The 24,168-nt window shown below is 29.7% G+C and overlaps 2 protein-coding genes across 2 annotated transcripts in view; one reads left to right on the top strand and one right to left on the bottom strand.

Annotated features, from left to right (window-relative positions):
* Positions 1–24,168, top strand: part of LOC142323919 (transducin beta-like protein 2) — a 254,531-nt gene that overhangs the window by 187,271 nt on the left and 43,092 nt on the right. The window lies entirely within an intron of this gene.
* The window catches only part of LOC142323921 (uncharacterized), a 63,248-nt gene that overhangs the window by 4,316 nt on the left and 34,764 nt on the right, over positions 1–24,168 (bottom strand). The window contains exon 2 of the mRNA XM_075364291.1: positions 5,668–5,751. Within this exon, the coding sequence (XP_075220406.1) occupies positions 5,668–5,751 (84 nt within the window). The remainder of the gene's footprint in view (positions 1–5,667; positions 5,752–24,168) is intronic.

Below are 24,168 nucleotides of genomic sequence, written 5' to 3'. Positions count from 1 at the left end.
AATTTGTTATCAAAAATTGATTTCCAAAATTGTTTCCTATTTATATTTCATAATTTATTTGATGGATTTTTTAGTAAAAATAATAAAGCCATTAATATTTAAAAATACTATGGAGTATTTGAAATAGAGTTCTGTCAAGGGCAAAGCCGGGAAAGTTACTCAATCTTTTGCCGGTTTTTTTATTGTGATATTTTACCTATTGCGTATGGACCTATTACCAGAAGCCATGACTTGTTCACTATTAGTTTTAAGCTCACCAAATTAGCTAAATACTATATGGTGTATTAGCTGAATATTTCTAAATTTAGCTTAATACTATGTGGTGTGCAATAATTTACGATTATTATAATCGATTGATCAGTTTAATGGAAATATACGTTTACTAAAGAAAATAGGCAAGTTAGAACCAGTCCACCATAATTAGTATATAAAAGCCGAAGTTAGCTCAAATTAAGGTCATCTGAGGTGTGGTATGTGTGAACCCCAGTGCGAAGAAGACCGTAAAACAGCATAAAACAATAGTGATGATTGGTCCAGCTTTACACGAGGTTCTTATCTCATCTCACCTCACCACTCTAGCCTCGCACGTCGCCCGGTGGGGACGGATGACCTTGATTTTGTTTTAACTTTTCGGAAGTTTATCGAACAATTTAGTTAAGATGTTGGTTATTTCCCTCCGGCAGGCTGTTAAATTAGTTAAATTTCTATCTCCATTAAATTATATGTAAGCTTGTTGAAGTAAAGTAGTACATTTTTTTTATGCAGAGCTGTCGAATTGCTATCACATTAAAATCGTCAAATAATAATTTACTTGGATAAAGATTTTTTTTCTGAAATTGCTCTTAGCAGATGCTTCTGTATAATAAAAAGGCCCCCCAAATTGAGAAGCCAGAGTCCCTTCCCAAATTACAATTCTTCTTGGATTAGCGAATGGGCATAAGATACGTATTGGTATCGTTCATTTAAATGATTTTATAAAACTTTATTATTATGTATTTTAATTTAGTACAAAGGTAAGACACATGATGACCCAATTTGTATTGTTCAATCACAACTCCATGGTTTTTTGCTATTTTGGTTCAGCAATTCAAGGCATTGTCAAGGAGGGCGATCAAAACTTCGGTAGTTTAATATATGAAATCTTAATTACAAAGTATTAGTTAAAATAATAATTTTTGATTGTAATAGTTATTATTTGATAAATGCTTAACTGAAAAAAATCACTGATGTAAAACCGTCCATATATGTCAACGGGTTATGAATGATTTCTTTTCAGCTTACTAATAGAGAAAATACAAATTTTATTTGTGCGTTTGAGATGAACTTTGAGTTGAAAAGAAAAATAGTGAAAAATATTTACTTTCTTTTTGTTTTATTGAAGGTGAATTTCGGTAATAAACTGAAATTGCATAGGTTAACAGAAATGTAATTGGGAATAAATAACCGTCCCTCAATTTTTAAAAGGAATTATAAAATAAATTAAGTTTCAAATCATTGTGAAAGATATGACGGAACTGTTATAATACAAAACATTTATTGTTCATTTTATTATAAACGATTTGTGTATATGTGTTTGTGCAGGCGCGTGTGAGAAATAAATAAATTATTTATTCAGATTAAAGGATATTGGAATATTGGATTAAAGGGTTAGTATATTACGATTGGTCCTGTGTGTATTCATTTGATTGGTTGGTTGAAAATATTCGATATTGTAATTGGTTGTTTTGATTCTAAGACGATGACGTAACTTGTTGTGAGCGCTATCTATGTACTGAGTATATAACGTATGTGACGATTGTAAATAATTGCTATGAATGGTTTTTAGTTTCATAATATAGTTTGTGTGTTAAGCAAATGCAATAACTTTTGATTCAGAGGTGTTTCAAGATTAGCTGATTATCTGGATTTATCCGTTTCACTGTACAAGAATCGCGTGAAGGACACAACCCTTTTTGAAGAAGTACTTTTCATCTTTCAAAGTTTTTGTTTCTATGATTTTGATATTCCACAGATAGCAGTAATTTTTTCATATTTTTGGAGATATTTTATGCTTGTCTTAATTTTATTATCTTCAAAACGTTCTTTCTTCATGAAATCATAAGCATAATTGACTCTGAAGTTCATTACTTTTAACTACGGATTTAAATTATGCCATAAAAAAGCAAAACTATCGCTAATATAATAAAACTTAAAACCAGGAATTTGGTAATATACTTAATCGTATAAACCAAAAAAAAGAAATTTATAAAACTTCAATTGTAGAAAAGATTATGTAAATATTTATTACATGACTGTGTAACAGTCCGCGTTCCGACTAAGTAACAGCCGAGGAAAAAATGAAACTAAATGCATTTATTCAAACGCGGATTGATTGACTAAATATAACTAATAAGACTTAACTAAATTATAAATTATCTATAAACAAAATATTAGTCACTGGTTTTACGAATTATCTTTGTTCAAAACGATTTTTTTTTTTTTTAATAAAACTAATTAAGTAGGCAAAAGTTACGAAAAATGGTAGAATAATGCGTGTACAAGTGCTTGCTTTTCATAGCCAAGGTTGTACATTTTTCCGATACATTGTTCGTGTTTACTGTGTATTAGAGTAAGATTGTTTATAGACCTTCCAAAATTTTTATAATATCAAGTTCGTTGATTTAATATTTTTTATTAAAAAAGAATCAAAAAAGTATTAATCCGTATTAAAAATAGTTGATAAGAAATTAAGTGGATGCTTACTTCATTTAAGTTCACCTAAAAACATATCTAGTATTTTGATGAGTAATATTTTCTGCTTGGCATGCAATCGAGTAATTCAAGTAGTATTAACACTAAATTGAAGATATAATTATGTTTTTCTTCGTCACAAAAGAGCAGTTACTTTGCACTTGCGTTTAATTAATGACAATAATTAATTAAACTAATTAATTAAGTAATGTATGGAATTCGTACTCAATATAAATAAACTGTTAATGATGTCGAGGGGTTTCATTTAAATAATCTGTAATCGATTGTTTGGAATAGTTCAGTAGTTCCAAATCTGTTGTTTTTCCGGCCTCCGGGGCGCGAGTGGTATCGTCTTTGCCTTTCATCTGGAGGTCCCGGGTTCGAATCCCGGTCAGGCATGGCATTTTCACACAAGCTACAAATCATTCATCTCACTGATCCTCTGAAGCAATACCTAACGGTGGACTCCAGAGGTTAAAAAAACCGTTGTTTTAGGAAATGAGCTAACATCTCTCATGGTATATTATTTTTATTTCTTACAAAATTTTCTATTCTGATATCAGTATTTTCTCTTTTCTAGGTTTTTTTTTACTTAATAGAATTAGAAAATCAATTTTAATGAAACAAACGGATGTGTCAAAATTCATGTTATGGCGTCCACTTGTTTGCGGTTAATACACGATGCAGATGCTCTCTATTTGTAGATATACATTGCCTAGATAACTGTATCCCTCTACAGATTGCATAGCCAATCAACATACAATTTATTGGTTTGAAAACTTTCAATCTGTTCTGCGTCTCAAATCTTCCAGGACGTATGATCACACCCTTTTTGGATTCTCCAATTAGGAAGAGGTTCTGTCGTGGTGAAAGAATTTTCTTAGGTACACAGTTTCAACTAAACGATACAATAAATGTCCGATAAATTTGTAAACGATTTAATCATAACAAATTGCAGCTACATAATGCACTGGAACAGAGTGTACTTAAAACCGTAGAACTGCCGTTTGACTCGTTTTTTTAATTCATAAAATATGTTCAAATCTACATCACTCATCTTCATTTTATTTCGATTTCAATTGTTATAGTCGAAATCGCGTTGTACTGGGAGTTCAAAAAATTCTAAATTCAATGCAAAACGCCCATCAGATCCCGGAATGCTCTTTTGCAAAAAAAGCATCATGGGTGTTTTAAAAATCGGTTAATCGAATGATACTCGGCAAGGATTAGATGAAAATGTTGGAATATTAAATTTTTATCGCCATCAGTTATTTTTTAAAGTTCTTTAAATTTTACTTTTCTAAAACGTTTCTGATTGATTTACCGAATTTTAAAAGCCTCTTTATAAATACAAAATTACCTTTGGTTAGAGCCATTTGATGCAAGTTTTTATAAGCAAATATTACGTACTTTTTGTCAATTGTGTATTGTTCAGAAGATAACTTCTCTCTGTTTTTGTAAATCGGCGAGACATTCTTCCGTAGATCCGATTGCTAACTCCTATTAAAATGAGGCGATAAGATCATTTTCGGCAGTCTTATTCGATATACGCTTGCATATCAAGATTGTGCATTATCTGTTAAGTTAATTTTACTAATCCCTCCTTCTAGAATGCTTAACTCATGGTTAATCGTAATCTCTTTTTCGTTTTTTCCCTGTATTATCTTATTTTATCAAAATATTACAGCTTTTTCCACGTTTTCATTTATTTAATTCAGAATTGTCTTTTTCGTACGAGCAATGTTTTTCGTAGTCCTGTCTATGTTTAAAATTAAATAAACTTTAAAAATAATATAATTTCTTTAGTAAAAAATAATGCTTAATATTCAACTATAATTCGGTGCCAAATTAAATGTCATTAACCTTTTATTTTAATTTGGTGTCGACCTTGAAAAAGGCAAAATTTAAAGAATTTTTGTTTATTTATTTCTGTCCAGTATGTCATTATAATATTTATTTTCACAGCAGAACGGATTCATAAGGAAAATAAAAAATAAAATTATCTATAAAAAAATTCCTAAAAATATTTAACGATTGTTAAAAAATATTTTGATGAACATGAATACATTAGTTTTTTGCTGTTGATTTTATTTATTCAATTCGTTTATAGTTTTATCTTCTAAAAGATTTTCAGCGTTAATATTACTAAATTATTTAACAAAATTAAATACGTTTTAAATTAATTTTAGATATTTTCTCGCTAATATTTTATAATAAACTAAAACTATCATAATGTAATGTATTATCCAGTGATATCGTTATTATCGGATCCCCTAATTGTTTATTTCTAAGTTTCTTTTACACGTACTGTTCAATTACAATATTTTATATATATAAAATATTATATATATATATATTAATATTCAACGAACGAAAGGTTCGTTATTGAATTCAATATATATATTTGTGTGTGTGTGTGTGTGTGTGTGTGTGAACTTTTTTGTGGATTTTGATTTTGGATTCGGATTAAGCGTCATTAGAGGATTACAGAAATACACGAATGGCAGCGATCGGCCATCGGGTTCCCTTAAAATGGCCGCCAAAATGAAAATTTCGTAATAATCATTACGAAATAACGGCGTAAGCAATAAAGTTGGTTCAAACGCACTAATGTGAGGTTTAATAAAATGAATAAAATATATAATCGTAAATATCAGTTTTGTAAATCAAGTGTAAGACCCCCCAAAATGGTTGAAAAATTTTTAATAATTGAAAAAAAATGTGCATAAAACCGTAAAAACACTAATCAAATAAACTTTATTAACTTAATGTAACTAGAAGTTAGAGGTAATAACTTTGTTAGAAATGAATTATTAATTGATAGAACAGTAATAATAATAATAATAATAATAATAAGAATGTTCATTCGGAAAAGTCTTACTAGACTTTTCATTGATAACTGGTTTCATTTAACCTGTTTATAAGATATCTATTTACCTTTGGCAACGGGTGGTATGCTGTTGTATACAAAAGATAGTAATGATGGTACTTCTTCAGGTACAAATAACATCTCTCCTGGATCTGAAAAAAAATATATTAATGTAATTTAATATCAGTTACAAACATTAAATCGTAGAAAAACTACCGTAACACAAGTTACTAGAAATAAAATGGAAAAGCGTAAAAAATACGCTTCGTCTTTTCTATTTTATAATCAGTTTTGTGGGTTATAAAGATCATTGAAGTTGTCATTTCTTTAAAAGCTAAAAAAGAGGTCTAATATCTCATTCTGGTTTGGTTTTTGTTTGTTTGTCTTTTTACTGAAACACCGAGTTTTACAAGTGATATTTTTTACTACTTTAAAAATGAATTTGAATCACCGTTATTACTGAGATGCGTGAAGCTCTTGACAAAAAAAAAGTTAAAAATATGGAGCGAGAGTAAATAAGAGTATGGTAATAGGAGGAAACGAAAGGATAAATATTAGATTGGACAGTGAAGTAGAGCAAATAGAAGGAATCAAGTATTACGAGCACAGAAACTCGTACAAAGGCAAAAATTACGAATAATAATAATAATAGCAAAAGAAGGTTTTAACAGGAAGTAAAGATTACTTTGGTAGACCATTAAACAAAGTATTAAGGAAAAAACTAGCTATTTACTATATATAGAGTGTAGCATTGAATGGTGTAGTGACATGGATACTAAAGAAGAAAGATGAAAGAAGATTAGAGTCACTTAAAATGTGGATATAGAGAACAATGGAAGGTGTAAGATGTTAGGATAAAATAAATAATGAACAAATGCTCCGAAGGACTGGAGAAAAAAGTACAAAAAAAATAAAGATGAATTGACTAGGATACTAGTTGAGAAGGGAATGTCTGCTGAAGAGGGAGTGGTGGATATAAAGAAAGAAAGAGAAAGAAGGAGCATCAGGTGATAGATTCAGTTAGATCGGAGAATGATAATGATTACATTAAGAGATTGACACAGAATCGTGAAAAATGAAGGAACTATAATCAGGACCTGCCAGATGGCATAACATGTTTGATTGATTATATAAGATGTAAGGTTCATAATAATGAAGTAAAACAGGTTGTCGGTGTCCCGGTGGCGCCAGTGGTAGCGTCTCGGCCTTTTACCCGGATGTCCCGGGTTTGAATCCCGGTCAGGCATGGGATTTTCACACATTAAAAAATTAAATTGTCATCTCATTCATCCTCTGAAGCAATACCTAAGGAGGTCAGGTCCTGGCGACAAAAAGAAAAAGAAGAATAAGTTATCAACTAAGGCTTGTTAAGAGAATATTTGCATACTCTTTTAATTGGGATATAGTAAAGAATTATTATATAATCTACAAAACACAAAATCGCTCCTTTGATAAATTAAAATTAAATATTTTTTCCGTATGTTGTAATTTAATAGTTTAAAATTCATCGGTAAAGCTGAAAAATCACTACAGTTTCTTTCGTTGGGCTTTAATGTTAGTTTATTTATGTAAAATAATCTAGTTTTATGATGGTTGATTATTTCGCATTGTTACTCTACCAAAACGTTATGGAACATATGTTTTATTTCTACAATGGTTGATCAAGAATGAGTGCTCACTGTAAATTATAACTCGAGTAACGAGGCAGAGTAGAAATTAATAGTGTATGACATAGACCTATAATATAGGATACTTAATAATAGCATTATTTCCCAGTCTAATTAACATAAATCATTATTTATGTCCTGCTCGTAAATACTATTTATTATTCATACATAATAATAATAATAATAATAATAATAATATTAAATTAATTATTTACATTTAACCCTTCATATTTATGCATCGTAAAAGCTATTAAAAAAACCTTTCTCTTAAAATTTACGTTAAGAAAAAATGCACTCTTTCACATGAAGATGATATTTCTTCCTATTTCCTAGGAAATGAGTGTGCAAGATTTTCTCCATAAGTATTTTTCCGTATTTGATGGAGTTTTTGAGGTTTGATTTGTTGCAATTTTTCGTTCCAGCTATTAATTATTTAATTTCTGGATAGTTTTTGAGTTTCTTGAAGCGTCTGCATAATTTTCAAATGCACCGACTGTTCGTGAGATTTATCCAACTGCTTCTTTCGGTTTAATAGCTACTTGGGAAGGTATCCAGCTTAGTTTGATGTCTGTGGAAGGTCTTTTGACTTTGATTAGGTTGTACGTGTCCTTTACTTTTTGAATTATGGCGTTATTCGTTAATTTATTTTCTATTGCCGTTATTGCATTATGGGATTCTGTGAAGATTATTACTTTTTATATATCAGCTTCGTCGATGAGTTTTAATGCTTGCAGAATGGCAAAACCTTCGCTGATGAAGATAAAACATCGTCTGGAGTTTGAATAAAAGGTTCATTTCTGGTGTAACGACAGCGCAGCCTGTACCTTTTTTTGGATTTCGACGCATCTGTGTATAATGTAGAGATAATCTGCGTAATTATCAACTAGGCTAGTCTATGTGCATGATTTTCCAATCCGTAGTCATGTTTAGAAATACCCGTATTGTCTTTCAGTATTTCTGGTGTTGATTGAAGCCAAGGAGGTTTTAGAAAGTTGTCGTTTCATTGTATTTAGACTGGAGATGTTGAAATCACTGAGGTATTTTGTTTGTCTCTTTTCAAATGATTAGGCGATTTTTATCATTCATGTATTTATTTTATTTTTAGAAAGAAATTTCCCAAACTTAATTTGTCTTAATTGTTCAAACTTATGTTTTACTTACATCGTCGTTACTTCGTATTAAAAAATGAATAAAGACTTTAACAGTGACTCAAGGCTAAATTCCTTCTAAAAAAAAAACCATGTTTATTATTTTAATTTTTATGACCTTTTTACTAATAGACGCGCAACAGTTAAAATCTAAATTTATTGGTTTGATTAATTTTTATAATTCTATGTTGTATTAAATTTCCATTTAATTTTTATTCTGTTTTTTTTTTTACAATTTAATAAAGCAGTAACCGACAGGTTTGGTCTAGTGGTAACCTCGTCGTCATAAATCAGCTGATTTCGACGTCGAAATTCGCTGGTTCAAATCCTAATAAAGGAAGTTACTTTTATTCGGATTTGAATATTAGATCCTTGATACCGGTGTTCTTTGGTGGTTGGATTTTAATTAACCACACATCTCAGGAATGGTCGGCCTGAGTTTGTTCAAGACTACTCGTTTACCGATACAGTTACATTACACTGATAAGTCGCCAATGACTTTAATTGTTGATGCCACTGTAAATAAAAGTATTAAAAAAAGCGGTAAGCAGTGTTTTATAAATTTATAATTTTATAAAACCGTGGTAGTTTTTATAAACAAACATTAATATAAAGAAAAATATGGAGTGAAAGTAGTTTAGAAAAACTAATATCGTAAGACTATTTAATAGGAGTAACAGTGTGTGATCTTCACTTGTTAATTCTTTTCAAATTGATAATAATTAACATAAATACTGCTAATCTCATTGGTTCAACTAATTAATTAATTGTAAATTTGTAATTTTTTTGTTTTATTTTAAAGTTAGGTTATTTACTATTTTATATTTTTAATTAAAAAGATTTTTAAGACGAAATTAGATTTAAAAGTTGATCAGTTTTAGTTTAATATGAAATATGATGAGTGTGATTAACATAGATTTTTAATTTATTAGTAAATTAAAAAAATAAAAATTGCCATAGTTAAATGTGGAAATAAAGATGAAATTGTAAACGGTAAAAATATATTTCGGTAGTTCATTTAATCTATTTTTGATTTTGGAATATATTAGCCATATATATACGATGTCTAGTGTGTATATACATATTAAATGTGATATATATATATATATATATATATATATATATATATATATATATATGTGGCATTGAATAAGGATATTAGAATAAGAAAGGATATAATAATTTAATATAAATTATCCTTATTTCTGTTAAACTTCTTCAAACTATTTAAAATGATAATTTTTCACTTATTTTTTTAAAATTTTGCATTAATTAAAACCATCTATAATTTATATTCTTTGTGTGCCCGTACCTATATGTACACACGTATGTATTTATATATATTACCCGGTCAGGACTCACTTCGCTCGCCCTTCCCTTCTAGGCAAGGGGCTCTGTCCGTTGAACCCCCGCTGTGCTCGTTACCTCATGTTTGTGAAAAATATGGTGATAATTAACAATTAAAGCCTATAAAGCGTTCTTTCCTCCAACGCTTCCCTCGTTCTTGATATAGGATCTTTGATACATTCCTGCTGTAGACGAAACTACAGCTCGAATCTGGGCGTTAACGCTTTCAGTCAGCAGCTAACCGAGAATCACGCACTTTAGTTATTTCAGAGGACCGAGATACTATCATTGTTTTAGCAGACTGTAAATAATAAGAAAGGTTATTTCTCTTTCTTGAAGGCAACGTTTTTTACTTTTCCATATTAACAGCCAAAATAAACATTCAAACCCCATAAAAGTTCGCCAAATGTGCTAATTTAAGCTAATTAAAATAATAATAATTAACTATTGAATATTTTACAAATATTCATAAAAGAAAAAATTAATCATGTTATGAAAGATTATGAAGTAAAGGATTTTTTTTTTCTTTAATGATTATCTTTAATATGTTAACCCCCATTAGGAATATCACAGAATTTCTGAGTAATGCAGTTCAGGAAGCGATAGGTAGATTATACATTATAAGTAGATTATACTTTCCTGAATTGCCAAAAATGGCAAATGCTAAGATACAATGCTGGTATTGACGGAAAGACTCCGATAGAGATAATAGATCATATGCTTAGTAGCGTAGAGAATTGGAGAAAGGTTGTAGAGTTCATAAGGTCAGTCCTTAAACAAAAAATTATAGATGAAAGGAATATGGGTTTTTAGATTGTAGTTTGGGTGGACAGCCTTGGGCGGTGAGAGCCAGCATGCTGAGGTGTGCTGGTTTCGATGAGCAGCTGAGGACGCCTTGGGTTGACTGTTAGGTTTTCTTAAAAAATATATCAGGTTTAAAAAAGTAAACGAAAAAGATCCAAACAGCACATCACGACACATAGGTATGGTGTGTTGTTGTAAAGGACAAAGTTAAAAAAGGGAAAAAAATCTCAAAAGAGCCAACCGGTAGGCCTGACCTGCCATGCCGGTATATAGCCGGTAGGTGGGGAGGGCCTATTAGAGTAACGGACACTCCCTGGTTGATGTGATACCATCAAGTCAGTCCGGCCCAGGGGAGTAGAGAAGTTAAAAAAAAAAGATAGATTATACAAACTGGAGAGTAATAGTTACGAAACAGAGGAAGTTCCATCAGACTTCAAAAAGAGTGGAATTATCATGATGCCAAAGAAAGCAGGAGCAGATAAATGTGAAGAGTATAAAACAATTAGCTTAACTACTCATATGTAAAAAATCTTAACTAGAATTCTGTACAGAAGAATTGAGAGGAGTGGAAGAAGTGTTATGTAAGCATAATTTGCTTACATCAAAAATTAATTTAAACGTCAGGAAAACATTTTTGAAAGTATTAGGAGCGTAGCTTTATATGGAAGTGAAACTTGGACGATCAGAGTACCTGAGAAGAAAAGATTAGAAGCTTTTGAAATACGGTGCTATAGGAGAATGTTAAAAACCAAATTGGTGAATAAAGTGACAAGTGAAGTGTTGCGGCAAAACTTTGAAGAAAGAAGCATTTGAAAAAATATAGTTAAAAGAAGAGACAGGCTTGTAGGCCACATATTAAGGCATCCTGGAATAGTCGATTTGATATTGGAGGGACAGGTAGATGGGAAAAATTGTGCAGACAGGCAACGTTTGAAATATGTAAAACAAATGTTACGGATATAGAATGAAACGACTGGCACTAGATAGGGAATCTTGGAAAGTTGCATCAAACCAGTCAAATGGCTGAAGACAAAAAATAATAATTCTAATTGGAGATAATATCCAAGCCTTTAAGGTATAAATATGCAGTTTTATTAAAATTTGACCAGTATTTTTTGTGTGATACGCGCACTGGGACGACCTTAGTTATCATTTTATTACATATGTGTGTATGCGCGCGCTTGTATGTATGTATATATATACATACGCGCGCATCAACACAGAACGTTCCCAAGACCTTCCAACCAAACTTAGAAATACATTTATCGGTCGATTCCCCTTGTTAAAATAGGTCATCTAATCATAGTACCGGAAACTTTTGCTTTCAAATTATGTTTACCGTAAAATGTCCTGATTCCTACTTCAGCAGTAAAAATGAAGGTAAAATATTATACTGAAATACATGGGACATAATAATGTTATTTATATTTAATAAACTGTTTAATTTTCTACTGATATGGTTCCATTTACATGTTAGTGAATGACTTCACATGTGTAATGAATACTTTTATTTAGCGTTTTCAGAAGTTAAATATGGTATCGAGTGATGCTAATATTAAGGAATATTAATCTATTTTAATTGTAAACTTCACACTCATTATCTTTTGCAAAGATGGCTTTGAAATTACGTACTTCCACTTTTTGATTAAATAAAAAATTTCTATGCATAACACTATATAGACCGTCTCATATTAAGTTCTTCTCTACTAAAATCAATCACCCATCCATTATATATATCTCTAGGTTGAGCAATTTATCTAAGTTGAAACAGTTTACTTAGGCTGGAAGGAACGACTTTACCCATTAAACCACATTATTTATTACTCGTCAAAATTTAGACAAAAACAAACGCGTAGATGCGCAGTAGTTCTACCTGGAGTGTCTAATTGGTAATAAAACTGTTATTAACACAATGGAAGGGGTTGTATACCGCGACAAAAGATAATACAAAAAGTAAGTTGCAAATCTATCTCAGCCCTGCGCGTCAACTAACTTTGATGAATAATACAATTCATCATCTGTTCAAAGTAAAAACACGACAATTTATCTGTATTTACAAAAACGGATACCACAGCTTAATTTAACAAAGTAGATAAGCGTATTTTTAATCATTTGGAATTATTTAAATTTAAAACAAAGTTTTTAGTTTTATAATCTTTGACAAATTAAAAACTGGACCATTAAAAAGGTGTGGGAGGTTAAAGTCAACCACCCCCTAAGCAATTACTCTGACAATCTAAAATTAGACACAACTGATTGCTGTTTATAATTCGTAAACTTTTACATTAATTTATGTTTATTAATATGATACATATTATAATCCTTAATATCTAATTAATTATGTTAATTAACCCCCCCTCCAATAGAGAAAATATTTAACGCAGTACAAAAAATAAAAATAAGATCTCAGTAGAGAACGCAGAGAAAGTTAACTCTCATTTTAAAAAATAAAACTTTATAATTATTTGATTTTGTTGTACACATAATCGTAAACAAATAAATTCCAAAAACTTTTTTCGAAATTTGTTGCTAGCTGTTCGTGTAAATATTTTGAGATGAATTATCTTAAAAAAAATTGTTTAAGATTTCAATCAGGATTAAGAAAATTCCTTAAATTTGGTTGTCATTATTGCAAAATGTTTGAAGTCGCAAGTCGAAACTATGGACTAATTTGTATTAGTTTTGAATCGAACGTAAAGGTGTCATAAAAACGTATATTCTAAGTTACTTTTTTCGATAATTTTTTTGAATTTTCATGTAAATAGTAAAATTATAGGGTCTTAATGATTATACCATCACCACTTCATGCTCGCGTATTTTTCGCCCGACCGACTTCACTTCTCTACGTCTTACACGTCGTTTATTTTAATAGTAGTATAATTAAAGTTTAAGTTCTAAGAAATAATATCCAGCTTGTAGTTTGTATCTACGAAAGTACAAGGAACAAGATTTTTTTTTTTGAAGATACTGCAAGACATTACAATTTTTTGACTTCCAGAATAATCGGTTTAATTTCTTTAATTAGAAATTACAACGATTAAAATCAATTGAGATTCAAATTTATCACCAAGTTTGTTATTATATTTCTGATAAATATTAAGTTTATTAATTTTTTTCTTTTTTTTATATAATTTATCTATATTTCTAATAAATTTATGTCAATTTTTGTTTTTATTTTTAAAAAAAATATTGAAATCATAGTGATCCTACATATTCATGACGTGTTTCAGCTTCAATAAGTGAAAATTAAGTCACGAAAGAAATGGTGATCGTATTATAGATAAGACCCAGTATGTGTACGGAGATTTAGTATTCAACCCAAAAATATTATTTAAGCCTACACGCATTAATATTTTATAAAAGTTCTGTGAATCACTTTTGAGAAATTCAATTTTTAAATTTAGCATTTTTAAGAAATATACAAATATAAAAATGTGAAATTACAAAAAAAAATTCCCATACTGAGTAGAGACGTTGTAGACTTATATAATGCATTATTTTGATAAAAAAGATTAATGTACTTTTTTATCAAAAAACCAATTCATATTCGTACATTATGTTTATTTAAGTTGTTTACACTGTCTATCTCTCAGTGTTTTTTATGGCTCTGATGAATGTAACCAACTGAGAGTCAATAGCTAACAGTCAGCGTAATCAGTCTCTAAAAGTAATGATCTTCATTACACTTCGATTTACCGATCCAACTGGTGAACTCGGTGAAAATTTCACTTTTAGGGCTAAATATAATCTCCGTTCGAGTGCGCTTGGCATGCTGATTGAAAACAATATACAGGGTCATAAAACCACCTTCCATTAACCCACTGGGTTGCTCTAGTGGTTAACGCGTCTTCCCAAATCAGCTGATTTGGAATTCGAGAGTTACAGCGTTCAAGTCCTAGTAAAGCCAGTTATTTTTACACGGATTTGAATACTAGATCGTGGATACCGGTGTTCTTTGGTGGTTGGGTTTCAATTAACCACACATCTCAGGAATGGTCGAACTGAGAATGTACAAAACTACACTTCATTTACACTCATACATATCATCCTCATTCATCCTCTGAAGAATTATCTAAACGGTAGTTACCCGAGGCTAAACAGGAAAAAGAAAAGGGTCTTCATAAAAGAATGGTGGTGTTCTGTAATTCAGATCAAAGCAGTACTAGTGTACTGCTTGAAATGCTAGTGTACTGCTTTGATCTGAATTAGTTGCTGCTTTGATCTAATTTGCAAATCAGCTGATTTTGAAGTCGAGAGTTCTAAGCTTCAAATCCTAGTAAAGGAACTTTTATACGGGTTTGAATACTAGATCGTCGACACCCATGTTCTTTGGTTTTCGGGTTCAATTAACCACACATCTCAGGAATGGTCGACCTGAGACTGTACAAGACTACACTTCATTTACATTAATACAAATCATCCTTATTCATCCTCTGAAGATGATACCTTACGGTGGTTCTGGAGGCTAAACAGACAAGAAAAAAGAAGATCAAAGCAATAGGGAAATTTTTGAGAAATTATGTTGGAAGCTTTGATAGCCTCCGACCCAAAAATTTGTGTAACAGTATTCAAACCTCCACACCAGTTTTTGTATTGTTGCTGCTGAGTGTTTAGCTCGTTACTATGTTCAATGTTCAAGAAAAAAGCAATGTGTTTTCTGAGACTAAATTGAAATCCGTAATTTCAATTCAACGTGCATTTCGACTTGAATATGGAAAAGATCCACCACATGAAAATAATGTACGACGTTGGTTCAAACAGTTTGAAGAAAATGGATCTGTTCTCTAGGAAAAATCAAATGGCGACCACCAGTATTAGACGAAACTGTTGAACGAATTAGAAAATCTGCAATAGAAGTCTTAACAAATCCATCTCTCGTCGAAGCCTGGAGTTGTATATTACGAAAACAACAATTCACAAAGTTTTACACATATGATTGAAATTAAACGCATATAAAATCCAGCTATTGCAGGAATTGAAACCTGATGATGGAGAAAAACGTTTCAATTTTTCTGTTGAAATTTTCCACAAAATTAATGAAAACGAATCATTTTTAGATGATATAATTTTTACGGATGAAGCTACATTCAATATTAATGGGTTTGTTAATAGACACAATTCACGAATGGGGATCTGAAAACCCACATATAATTTTTGAGAAACGATGCGAAACGCCTCAGTTAATTTTTGGTGTGCTGGGATGAAAAATCATATAATCGGACCTTTTTTTCTTCGCTGAAAAAGCTATTATTGGATATGTTAAACCAATTACTGCTTTCCTCAATTGGATGAACTCGAAAAAATACAATGAACTCATTTCCAATAAGATGGTGCACTCTTGTACCTTAATGCATTCTTCAGCCAGGCTTTGAACGGAAAATTTGGACATCAAGAGATACGCCGGCAAGGAGTATCTATTGAAGTCCCTGGCCTCCAAGGAGTCCAGACCTGACACCTTGCTATTTTTTCTTGTGGGAGTATACAAAAAATCATTGTTTATTCACAAAAAATACGCGACCTACGTCACTTAAAGGAAAGGATTAATGAAGCAATTGTAACCATAACAGAAGATATGTTAATTCGCGTATGGGGATAAACCGATTGAATAAATTGAGCATTTGCCGATCGACTAATAGTGCAAGTATTGAAATTTTTGTGTAAAAAAACTGTTTGAGATGACAAATTTGATAAATAAACATCAACTGTAAGTATTTTTGTTTTCATTTAATCCTTGTTCAAACCCCCACCATTCTTTTATGAAGACTCTATTTACTTGAAACGGGAAACCACTTACTCATTTTCTCTAGCAAGTCTAGCATGGGACCTTGTTGTGCTTGATGGTGGTTATATAATTATTCGGACTGACTTGTGATTCATGTCAGGTTCAGGTTCCTTATTAACCTCCGGAATCACCGTTAGGTATTACTTCAGAGGATGAGATGAATGATTTGAAGCGTGTGTCAAAATGCCATGCCTGATCGGGATTTGAACCCGGGACCTCCGGGTAAAATGTTAGGGTTATGGCACTTAAGATACATAAAAAAATTAATTAAAAAAAAAAAAAAAAATAGTAGTCCTAGAAAAGCAACATTGAAAAAAATTGATTGATATTTCTTTACTGCAAAAAAAATCGAATTTAAAATTATTTATTTTAAATTATGATTATTTACTTATTTTTATTTGAAATTATTGTTTTTCAGTAATTTTTGAAAATTAATTTGTACAAAAAAAAACTAATTCTATATAGTAATCAAACTTTTTAAAAGTTTATAATAATTCTACGAGCCGTTATTGAAGAAAAAAAAATCAGCTTTAAATTTTAATACTAAATTTTAGCAATATCACATTGATTCGAGCTTGACTGATTAAAATTTTAAAACACTATCTTTTTCAGTAAAATGTTTTTATATATTTATTGAGCGTAAATTTCCCCCCCACAAAAAAAAAAAATTTTCAGTGTATAAAATTACAGGATATTAATTTCGAAATATCGTTAATTGAATTTTTTTAATGTGATGGATTTTAGTATATTATTTTTTTGAAGACAAGTATTTTGAAAAAAAAATCAGAGTTTTAATAATTTTATTACGGATTTCCTTCCGGGATATGTATAAATGTAAACGATAACTTGGATATTTCAGCAGTAGTTTATTAATAAATATATTATGCGGATGTGCGATTTAATCTTGTTTTTTTATATCCTGTAATTATGTTATTCATGAATTAAAGAATTCGTTTTTAACCTTGTTAATGATTTGAATACAAAGAATAAACTGTTTATCATTCTTTGTACACGATAGCCTCCTACGAGCTAGTTTAACATACAGCGATTTACTTATTTCATCAAATGTTTATACTTATTTTGCATATCCGGTTTAAATGAACCGTTTTGCGGTTAACCAAATTTGTTTCGTAGATTTTATCTAAAAAAAAAAATTTTTATGTAATTAACTTAATCTTTTACAGATTACGATAACCACTTAAAAAATATAACGTTATTTCCTTAATATACATTATAAATTAAGGGTAATAAACTATCAACTTAATTTTTTATTCTGATAATTATTACACGTAAGAGCAGTAGTGTATTTAATTTTAAAGTTTTACACGATAAAAATGATTATTGCACCTGTTTTTCTGCACAGATTTCATGATATAGATAACTAACGATTCCTTACACTTGCGCAAATGATAAGGTATAATTTAAAAAAACAAATCATCATAGATGATGGCATCTATGTAGATGCCATTTTTAATAAACCGAAGGGGAAGCCAACATTCTTTGAGAGTCATTACCTTATAATAAAAATGCTGGAGGTAAGCGGATTTCTTTACTATACGTTTTCCATTCTGCAGAAATAGTATTCGTGAAAATTACTGTAGAATTTTTTTTCATGTGTAAGGAATAACTCTTTGTCTTTGTCTTACGTGTGACACTGAGTGTATTCGGCCATCACAAAAATATATTTTTTTATTCTTATAAAATACCGTAAGTATTCGTGAATTTTTTGTACCAGTTTCCGGGTAGTAAATCATATCATTAGTGATATGATTTTCTTCTTCCTTTTTTTTCGTAGTAAACGTAATTGGGTTTTGGGTGGTGAATAAGTCCAAGATCATCCTCTTACGTAATTTTCTTTTTTATTGTAGTGTTGGAAATTTTAATGACCGTTCGGAAATAATTTTATTACATTTTATAGTATAGTTTATCCAGGATTCAAAACTGTACTGATCAAGAAAAATGAAAAAAAAAATTTTTTACATAATGACTTGACTTACATAATGAGTGCAGACTTCCAAATAATATATACTGCTGTGATGAATTCGATAATTAAATTAGATTTAAAACCATCTGAATATTTTTCTGAACCCATTTTTAAAAAATATGATTTGAATAAAGAAATATTTATATAGTCAGAAAAAGACGAACATTTTTTTACGTGAAGTATTAATATGAAATACACAAGAATGTAAATAATACAAATCTATTTTATTTTAAAAGGCACATACTTTTATTTTTTTCTTTATTCTATCGTTACGTTAAAAAAAATGAATTTATGGAGGTACATAAATTCATGTACAATAATTATGGAGTTATATTGAAAATAACGCATACCCATTAAAAACAATACGCAAGTATTTATACTGCAGCCAGATTTCATGCAATAAGTTTAACAGCCTTGAGTGTACTATATTCGCATTCCTCATGCTCTATCCATTCGCTACTTTTCGACGAACATATTAGAAAACATTTCATGACGTCACTCTGTTATGTCAAGTTAAAACTAAGAATAAATAAGGTTTAACTGAATCATTCGTTATTTAAGGAACTCCGGTTCAAATAAGGCCAAAAGTTTCATCCATATTTCTCTATTATTCACTTCAGTACATTTTCTAAGTATGCTTAGAAAACTTGAAAGTTTAAAAAAGAAAAATTTCTTAAATTTATTACAGAAATTATTTTGCAAATAATTCTAAATCCGTAAAGATTGAGCAACTCATCAGAGCAAGTAGATTTTTCGGCGAATATTGTTAAGTAATGTTATTGTATACTGTTAATGAGTATATATATATATATATATATATATGAACAAGTTTCTCCATCTTTCTTCCTCATAAAACAGTTTGTTATCTAGGTAAACCATTAATTGTGATGGCCTGGTTTAGTACCCTAAAGATCATTTTATTTTCCTTAACCGATTCTATGTTTACGTCATAGCATAATGTAACTTATAGTTACAATCTATTTTGCTTTTAAAAATTCTGGATCGTAGTACTTAAATTGCAGAGAATCAAATGCTTTAAATATTATAAATATCATCTTTATCTGTTATAGTTATACAACAGAATTTTAAAAATTATTAAATTGTTTAATGTACTTTTCATTTTGGTTAAACTTATGAGGGTATTGATATAATTACACAGTGAAAGCCCCAGACCCTGTTTTAAAATGCTCTTTTATCAACGTTTTCATATCTTTATGAGATGTTTCGGTGAAGTTCTTTTCTATTACCCTCCAATCAAGTCAAAGTAATAATTTTTTTATAAAATATTTAATTTCAAAATTTAGGCATTTATTTTTATTAAACTGCTATGATAATAAAAAACAAAGTTTTCATACTAACGTGAAAACTTCCCAAGCTACATACTAATATTAAGCTTCGTATTATTGGCGAAGCTATTAACCTGATGCCTTTGCGATGAGAATAATAAATCTGGTGGCTTCGCGATTGGGAAATGATATCATCTTCCATTTTTCAGTCCATCTCGAAATGGCTATAAATTAGATTCTTCACCCTTTAAATTTCATTCTTAAGTCTAAAGTTTACCTTTAAATATCTTCTATTAGTTCACTGCATTTTCCCTTTTCAGTAAATTATAAAATACATAATCATTCGTAAATATTTTATAAAAACGTATTTTTTTATCGTTTTTTTCTGGACATCTTATTTATAAATAAAATAACATTATTAATCAGTTATATAAGTGGTTTCTTTATACCGAATCTTAATAATCCACATTTTAAATATCCTATGAACAGATGTTCTTAATAGTTGTTAGAAAACCTTAAGAGCATCCGTTGGGCGTTTGGCTTTCATTTCAATGGTAACCAAAAATGCTGACCTTGGCGGAGTGGTAGCATCTCAGCCTTTCACCCGAGAAGTTCCTGGTTGAAATCCTCGTTAGCATGGTGTAAGCTAAAAAATTACACTCAAATTTCAAGTTTATGTAGGTAATTAGTCGTATGCAAAAAAAAAAATCTGTGGATAGGAACTGGTAAAAAAATGAAATTAAAAAAAAGGAATGTTTTTTTTAAGGTAGGGTTCCATAAAATGTTCCGATCTAAAAAAATTAGTATATGGATACCGAATTTAGATATGATTACAATGACATTTCTTATGTATTCTGTACTTCCCTAAGTGTTAACATAAAATAATGTTGCCAAATTGGATTACAAATGACATTTTTCTAAAATATTGGTTTTAAAATCAACTTATTTAAATTAGTTACTAAATATGACGTGTTCTAGAAAAAAAATAATGAAAAAACGGTTTATGTAGTTATAGTGGGCTAGTCTAGTGGTTGTACAAAATCAGTTGTTTAACAGCTGATTTTCGAATCTAAAGTTCTGAGGTTCGAATCCCAGTAAATGTTATTTACTTTTGTACGGACTTGAATACTAAACACTGGATACCGGTATACTTTAACCACACAAATCAGGAATGGTCAGCCTGTATCTGTACAAGACTACCTTATTCACTAGTTGAACAGATTGCTACATCCACATTAGGAATATATATATATAGTAATTCAAAATAATTTACCCCTTTAAAAACTTTTTTTGATTTACAATGTGTTATTTTTCATTAATTATGAGAGCGTATCCACGATTAAATTTAAAGTATATGTATATATATTTCTTGCTAATATCTCTGGAGATTTCACGGGACATTGGTAAGAAATCTGCATAGAAATCTCTCAGATGGTACATGCTGAAACAAGATCTAAAGAAAAAAAGAAATTACATTTATTAAAGAAAGGTTCTGGCAGAAATCATATATGGTTATTCGTTTCACGTCGCTGATCGTTAAGTTGACAATTATGTCGTTTGTTGGCAACATACATTTTTTTTCTAGAAAAAGATAATTGTTAAATCATGTAAATTAATTATTCTTTAATGTGTTTTAATAAAATTATTTGTTTTTTAATAGTTTTGTGGAACCAGTCCGATTAAATTTAAATGGAAGATTATAATCCTTAATACCTGGTGGTGTTTACAATGGCATTAATTACTGTAATCCATTTGACATGATCTTCAAAGTAAATTTTTGCCTGGCAGGAAACATTTACTTTTAAACGAGTGTGTATGTGTTACAAATATGAGGAATATTTAGGGCAACCGGTTTGTTTTTTCAATTTATAGGCATAATAGAGATGTTGTTATATAGCTAGAACTACTTTAATCAATTCAATAAATACATAATGTCATGCTGGCATTCTTTAATCATGTGACTGGAGCAAAAAAATTACGCAATACTTTCTTCGGATTGTTTTTTAACCTATTATATATTTTTCCGCTTCCTGTTAATAAGTTTTTTATTCGTATTTTTTTATGATTTAGTTATTACTCTGTTTAGAATTTTCAAAGTAATATTTTGTTCCATAATTAGTGTAATCGTTAATCACTTTTCTACCATTTGTAAAGAAAAAATCGTTTTAGTGGCTTCCGTTTTATTATTATTATTATTACTTTTTTTATTATGTAAAAAGATTATTTTGAAATAAAATAATATACTCTAACTTAGAGTATATTTATGTTTTCTTGATTATAATGTATCGAGAAAGTGTTCAGAATAACTCTTAGAGTAAATATATTCTAATATACTCTAACTGTGAGTACTTTAGAGAAAATAAATAAACAAGGGAAACTTTTAGATAGATTTTTCATAATCTAAAGAAACAAGCCCTGATTCCTACGAAACTTTTAGGCCAAGATTCGTAGCATAGAAACCCGATTTTTCTAATAGTGTCCATGAATATTTACTTTTATTTTCGTAATTTGTAAATTTTAATTTGTTCAACTAGTGAACAATAATCAACCCCTCCCTCCGACCCAATGTGATGAGGATGGTTTGTTTGACATGTAAATGAGGTAGCCTTGTACAAACTCAGGCCTAAAACGTGTGGTTAATTAAACCTCGACCACCAAAGTACACCAGCATCCACTGTCTAGCATTCAAATCCGTATGAAATCAACTAACTTTTACTAGAATTTGAACCTCAAAACCTTCGATTTCGAAAATCAGTTGTTAAACATCTGATTTGTGACATTAACTACTAGACTAGCCCGGTGGGCTAATCTAGTCCATGATTATGATTACAAAAATTATGATACAATTTGGAATATTTATCAAACGGATTTCCTTCCATAAGACTGTATAGTACGTTAGCATTAATATAATAACGATAATAACGACCATAAGTATGTGTATTATTTGTACTTTTCTTATAATATTAATTAAAAGGTCGTTAAAATACAGAAGTTGGTTTCAATTTACTGTTTCTAGATAAAATTATTGAGATCAACTTTCTATAATACTATTCTATAGTAAAAAGTTTAATTTGTTTTTGTACAATTTTTATTTATGTTTTCTTGATTATAATGTATCGAGAAAGTGTTCAAAAAAATAAATAAATAAAATGTCCAATCAATTATTTTCTTAATGTGAAGTCTCATTTTATATTTCATCATTAAATTTTATAGTCTATGGTAACTTTTAAATTATTCATATTTTAATTTAAGCCAATTTGCTATTTAGATATTTGGGATATTATCAGTTTGAAGGCGATCTAAAAATCATATTTTACGTGAAATATTTTTTTTAAATGAGTTACCAAACTTCATTCATTCCAAAACATTTAATACGAAAAATTTTATTGTAATTGGAAAGAAAGTGTATAAGTCAAATAATAAAACTTATTTTCTAAATGCAGTATACAAAAGTTTATACAATTTTTACATACATAAGAAAAAATAGCAAATGTTTAAGAACTTAGTTTAATGCACGTATTACAACGCAAATATTTGGACATCTGTGTTAACATACTCCGACTAATGAAAAAAATTTGAAAGTGAGGCCGAATTAAAATCCGTTTCCCAAAATTTAAATAGCAAAAAATAAATAATTATAAAAGACATAACTAGTCACTAATAAAAACAAGTGGAGTACAAAAGACTTATCAAAAAAATTAAATTCTAACTGACTTCAAGAATTGGAAAGGTTTTTCGGTTTCGGCCACATTATCACCCTAAAGAACGACAATCTTTTGTCCTAGTTTAAATCTACGTCCCAATATAGTGTGTAAAGTACTCAGTCATTAAGAATTTAATACACCGTTATATGACAGTTAATTAAGGGACGTATTTTTTGGGCGTATTAGTGCGTTAACCAAATATGCTATAAACGCAGATGAGAAAGTACAAGATGAATGCACAGCAAGTTAAGTTCACAACTTAGGGTTAAAAAATGTTATTTTTTTAGACAGAACTATTTTGAATTTTTTTTATTTATTTCTTTTATTAATTTTTCTATTGGCAAATTTTTATTCATATTAAGAATCGAGCCCAGAACCTTATCTTATACAGCAGTATATTATAATATTGATCGACCGATTCATATGCTATTCCGAATATTTTTGGATCCAGCCGCTGGGTCCCGTAGATCATTAAATCAGATCGTTGTTAATTCTTAATTAATTAATTTAGTTTCTAATTACCAAATTTTGGTTAGTGTGTTATAATTACTAAGAATGGTGGTCGGGTGATAGTAAAAGAACTAAATTGTATTGAAATATAAGTGGCCTGAATTGGCCTTGACTTTTTGAAGAAAAGTACTGTATTACTTTCGGTCGCACGTTGGGTGTGGGAGGGGATGAAAATGAATTTTCTTTACGTTTGAGGTATGAGGAGTACGAATATGTCATTCACTTAAATTGTGGTTTCCTTATATGTATATTTATTTATAGACCTATGTATAAAACTTTGTAACTTGAAACTCTCCAAAACTACCAAATCAATTTCATTGAAATTTAGGCTTGCTGT

This window comes from Lycorma delicatula, chromosome 4, assembly GCF_047948215.1.
Source record: "Lycorma delicatula isolate Av1 chromosome 4, ASM4794821v1, whole genome shotgun sequence".
NCBI classification, from domain to species: domain Eukaryota; kingdom Metazoa; phylum Arthropoda; class Insecta; order Hemiptera; family Fulgoridae; genus Lycorma; species Lycorma delicatula.
Note: the sequence above shows the minus strand (reverse complement) of the source record. Positions and strands in the feature narration are given on the sequence as shown.